The sequence below is a fragment of the Chrysochloris asiatica genome, unplaced genomic scaffold, assembly GCF_000296735.1.
Source record: "Chrysochloris asiatica unplaced genomic scaffold, ChrAsi1.0 scaffold00088, whole genome shotgun sequence".
Taxonomy (NCBI): Eukaryota; Metazoa; Chordata; class Mammalia; order Afrosoricida; family Chrysochloridae; genus Chrysochloris; species Chrysochloris asiatica.
The window spans coordinates 9,627,209-9,632,684 of record NW_006408606.1 but is presented as its reverse complement, the minus strand read 5'-3'; the positions used below and the strand labels follow the sequence as shown (position 1 = coordinate 9,632,684).

The 5,476-nt window shown below is 41.8% G+C and overlaps 1 protein-coding gene across 1 annotated transcript; it reads left to right on the top strand.

Annotated features, from left to right (window-relative positions):
* Window positions 1-4,368: 4,368 nt before the first annotated feature.
* On the top strand, window positions 4,369-4,851 carry LOC102810617 (60S ribosomal protein L21-like). The gene has a single exon (XM_006866288.1). The coding sequence runs from the start codon at window positions 4,369-4,371 to the stop codon at window positions 4,849-4,851; it is 483 nt and encodes a 160-aa protein (XP_006866350.1).
* Window positions 4,852-5,476: the final 625 nt, after the last annotated feature.

Here is a 5,476-nt window from a genome sequence, read left to right as displayed (position 1 = left end):
GTGGAACAGCTGGTAGTTTCAAACTGCTGACCCTGAGGATAGCAGCCCAATTCGTAACCACAAGTATACTAATCAGATTTCTTTAGAGTATACTTCACAAAAGACTGGGAGTCCCTGGGTGACCCATATGGTTAAGTGTTTGGCTATTAACAGAAAGGTTAGCAATTAAAATCCACCCAGAGTTGTCTTTAAAAAATGGTTTAGATATAGCTTCCGGAAGGTCACAGCTACGAAAACACTAAGGAGTGCAACTGTATGCTGAAACACATGGGGTCACCATGAGTCACATTCAATTCCACAGCAACTGATTTGGTTAACAAAAGAGCAACTGAAATTTATTGGCACACCTAACTGATGAATCCAAAAGGTGGTGCAAACTCTATTTCTACATAAAAACTAGACCTCTCTCATTTCTGTTTTACTGGCTTCTCTCTTTGTCTTTAGATAGGTTATCTCCATGTGGTGACGTGTCCTAACAGTTCCAGACTTGAATGGTCCTTAGAGTTTATAAACCCACTGGAGGAAAAACCTCCTTTCTCTCAGAGTTTTCATATTAAGTAAGACTGATGGAAAAACTATGCCTGGGTCTGTTTGGATGAATGGTCAATGGGGATATGGAAACAGGGATGTCCATGGTTAGCAAGGCCTAGTCATACTCACACTTGCTGTTAATACTAATATCACATAGGGAAAAGGAGACTGGTAGCAAAGTGGTTATGAGCTGGGCTGCTAACCACAAGGTGAGCAGTTCGAATCTACCAGTTGCTTCACAGGAGAAAGATGAGGCGTTCTGCTCCTGTATAGATTTACAACCTCGGAAACCCTAAACACAGCATCGCTATGAGTTGGAAATGACTCTGTGACACACAACCACCACCACCACCACCATCACATAGGGCAAAAAACCCAAAATCAACCAAATAAATAAAATAGTTGTTTTGTTTGAGTCGATTCTGACTCATGGTAATCCCATGTTGGGTCAGGAAAGGGCATTTCTACTAGAGAGGTGCTGGTCAAACAAAGCAATTGATGTCCACTAAACAGTGGACAGAGAAAACATGTAGTCAAATGATGTGTTGAAAACCAGGTTATATTTAGACAGCTCACCCAGGTTAATATGTTGGCTCAGACTGATCATTTTTATAACAGCAGAATATGTATCAAGTTTTATCTAAATCTCTTCTCAAACTTCAAAAAAATTTTTTTATTCCCTTGGAAGCCTAAAACAAAGACTCTTCTGATATTGCAAGAATTTCTTACTAGAAACAAGGTTCTGAAGTAAATACATTATACGGTAGTATGTAGGAGTTGTTGCTGTCAAGTGCTGTCGAATCAATTCTGACCCATAGCAACCCTGTAGAGGGTTTCCGAGGAGCAGCTGGTGAGCTTGAACCACCAACCTTGTAGTGCAAACAACTTTGCAATCTGACGCATTAACCCATAGCGCCACACCAGGACTCCCTAGGTAGGAGTGGACATTGGTTATTTACGTGTAGGGACACTAGCTGAAGGCTCCAAAATGGCTATACTAATGTCAACCCAGGGGAAGTGCTCTTTTCACTCTTCTCTCCGTTCCCCTCTGACTGTGCATACCAGAGCTTTGTGTTCCCACAGACCAGTCACTTTTCTATTAAAGAGCAGCAAGCAGCTGGAGCAGGGCTCTTTTTCTGTTTTTCCCTGAATCTCACCTTGAGATAGTACTCTCCTCATAAAGCCCCTCCCTGTCTGCCTGGAATATGAGGCTTATTTGCCACCTAGTATGAAAGGAGCTCACTGGAGAAGGATATCATGTTTGGGAAGGTGGAGGGTCCAAGAAAAAGAGGAAGACCCTCAACGAGATGGATTAGCCAAGTAGCAGCATCAATGGACTCAAGTGTGGCAACAATAGTGAGGTTGGTCCAGGATCAGGCAGTGTTTCATTGTGCTGTGCATAAGGTCGCTATGAATCGGTACCAACTTGATGGCACCTAACAACAACAACAACATAAAAGGAGCTCTGGCAGCACAGTGGTTATGAGTCAGGCTGTTAACCTCAAGGTCAGCAGTTTGAAACTACCAGTTGTTCTGTGGAAGAAAGATGAGGCTTTCTGTTCCCATAAAGATTTATAGCCTCGGAAACACCATGCAGGATCACTATGAGTTGGAACTAATTCCACAGTCCACTACCACCATAAAAGAAGACCCTCAAGACCCCTCCTTTGCAGAAAATCTTGTTCCGCCAGCTGCCACTGGAGATAGCGCTGTTTCGTCCTGGTCAATAAGTTCCCTTGTTAGTAAACCAGCTCTCTTTTATTTTATTTTCTGTAATAAACTAATATCTCTCAGACTGGTTTCTGGTCATTTTTTCAGTCTCTCAGCACCTATGTATGCAGATGGCTTTTCCCTTTTGGGCCTAAACCTCAACAACACCTATATGTTAATCTAGTTAAAGACAAATGTTAGAGTGTTAAAATTACAATAATAGTTAAAGTAAGAAAGGTCCATAGGAAACCTACAAAAATAGAAGGAAATCAAAAGCAGCATAGTCAAGACAGCAATTTAAAGTGCCAAATGTGGGGAAACTCATGGGAAGCCTTTGCCAAACCAAAAAAGGAAGGAACTTAACATCCAAATAGCTTTTGTGTCTAAAATGAAATAGCTATTGTGTTAGATGCTTTTATTCATACCACTTAAAAGAAATTATAATTTCTAATAAAAGATGCAGGAACTGAAGATTAGAAACATTAACTCATCTGAAGTCCATTTGAACTGAAGTCTATCTGAAACCAACTTCTATTATCATTCCAGTACTAAGTTGCCTCCCAGGACAGAACAGGCACTTTCAATAAAGGAGTCCTGGTGTGGTGCTGTGGCCTAATGTGTCAGACTGCAAAGTCATTTGAATTACAAGGTTGGTGGTTCAAGCTCACCATCTGCTCCTCGGCAACCCTATACAGGGTCGCTATGGGTTGAAACTGACTCGATGGCACTTAACGACAATGCCATTTCTGGTATGGCACTGTAGGACAAGCACTGGACTGCTAACTACAAGGTTGGTGGTTCAAACTCACCAGCCTCTCTTTGTTGTTGTTGACTAAGTGCCTTAAGTCGGTTCCGATTCTTAGGGACCCTGTATAGGGTTTTTGAGGAGTGGCTGGTGAGCTCAAACTGCCAACCTTGCCATTTAAACTGACCTAGCAGTCCAGTGCATTAACCCACAGCACCACACCAGCCTATCTTGGGAAACCCTATATAGTCTCAACTGACTCTACAGCACTTAACAATAACATGTCATTTCTAACAAACTCTGGTAGTAAAATGAGCTAAGCATTGCGCTGCTAATCACAAGGTTGACAGTTCAAACCCACCAGTTGCTGCACAGGCAAAAAATGAGGTTGTCTGTTTTACAATCTTAGAAACCCTAAGGAGCAATTCTATTTTCTCCTGTGGTGTCACTAAGAGTGGGAATTGACGTGATGGCAGTGGGTTGAGGTAGGTCTGGGTTTGTGGGATTTGTAGGAACCCTGGTGGTACAAATGGTTAAGTACTCAGCTGCTAAGGTTGGTGGTTTAAACTCACCTCGTAGCTCCGCAAGAGAAAAGACCTGGCAATTTGCTTCTGTAAAGATTCAAAAATGATAACCAAACTCATTGCTGTGGAGTTGATTCCAACTCGTGGTGAGTCTATAGGACTGAGTAGAACTGCTTACAACCTTGGGGGTTGCAAATCTTTATAGAAGCAGACTGCCACATCTTTTTCCCAAGGAGCAGCTGATGGATTTGAACAGCCAATCTTTTAGTTAGCAGCCAAGTATTTAATCACTGTACCACCAGGACTCTTTCTGTAAAGACGGTAGCCTCTGAAGCACTATGGGGTGATTCTACTTTTCCATGTAAGGTCGCTATGAGTCAGAATTAACTCAACAGCACACAACAACATTATGTCATTTCTGAAGGAAAAGAGAAACTATTAAATACATGCTAAAATAACCTAAGGATTTAAATGAGGAATGTTTAACATCCAGGAATTAGTGTATAAAATTCTGTACTAGGAACATAAATTTATGCTGCTAAAAATTTTAAATGATCTGTTTCCTGTTTTGAAAGTTAACAAACTGTCTGAACATGTGAACGTAATTCCTGCCCACTTTGCTACTTCTTCACAAATCCTCTTTCCACAATTCCTATCTCAATGTCGAGCTCACTCCCCTCCCATCTCAGTTTTTGGTATACATTGCTCCTTCCAGTTGAAACACTTTTTCACCTCCTTCTCTTACCAACTATTTACTTAATTCAACTGTTACCTCTATAAAGTTGCTTCAACTCCCTCTATCAAAACAGCATCTCCAGCCTTTCGGCCGGTGCCACCATTTTGCAGTAATCCCCCAAGATGACGAACACAAAGGGAAAGAGGTGGGGTACCCGCTACATGTTCTCCAGGCCTTTCAGAAAGCATGGGGTCATTCCTTTGGCCACATACATGCAAATCCACAAGAAAGGCGATATTGTGGACATCAAGGGAATGGGCACAGTTCAAAAAGGCATGCCCCACAAATGTTACCATGGCAAAACTGGAAGAGTCTACAATGTGACCCAGCACTCTGTTGGCATTGCCGTGAACAAGCAAGTCAAGGGCAAGATTCTTGCCAAGAGAATTAATGTGCGCATTGATCATATTAAGCACTCTAAGAGCAGAGACAGCTTCCTGAAGCGAGTGAAGGAAAATGATCAGAAAAAGAAGGAAGCCAAAGAGAAAGGGACCTGGGTTCAGCTAAAGCGCCAGCCTGTTCCCCTCAGAGAGGCGCACTTTGTGAGAACCAATGGAAAGGAGCCTGAGCTGCTAGAACCGAGTCCCTATGAATTCATGGCCTAACAGGAGTGAAATAAAGATGGCTGCTGAGGTGTACAAATGTGTGGAGGTGTGGTGTGTGTCTCCCACCCCCCCTCCACCCCAAATACATAGTATTTAAAGCACATTGTTTTCCCCAATTCGCTTGATAATAAATGCTTTTACTGTTGAAAAAAACAAAACAAAACAAAAAAAACAGCATCTCCAATCCCACACAGCACTTATTAGTGTGTGAAATCGTTTAATTGATGTTTGTCAACTCTGAAGAGGTTCTTTGAAGGCAAGGATGTTGTACACCCCATTTCTCCTGATCCTGAATTATTCTTGGGACACAGCAGGCCCTCTAGAAACAGCTACTGAGTGTATGCATTTCCAGAAACACAAGTTGAGATGACAACATATGACTGGTAGAAAAAAAATATGAGGTTAAAGAATCATAATGAAGCCTGTGTAGGAGTTACAGTACCCTTCATCTTTAAAGTAAAAGGGAACAAAATAATAATATGCAAATACTTCAATACCACTTACTCTGTGCCAGGCCTCATTCTAAGCATTGTACACATGTTATTTTTGCTTTCAGTTGACTCCATTCCTACACATTGCCATGGAGCTGAGTCTCATGTGTCGATTCTATGTTGTTGTTGTTGTT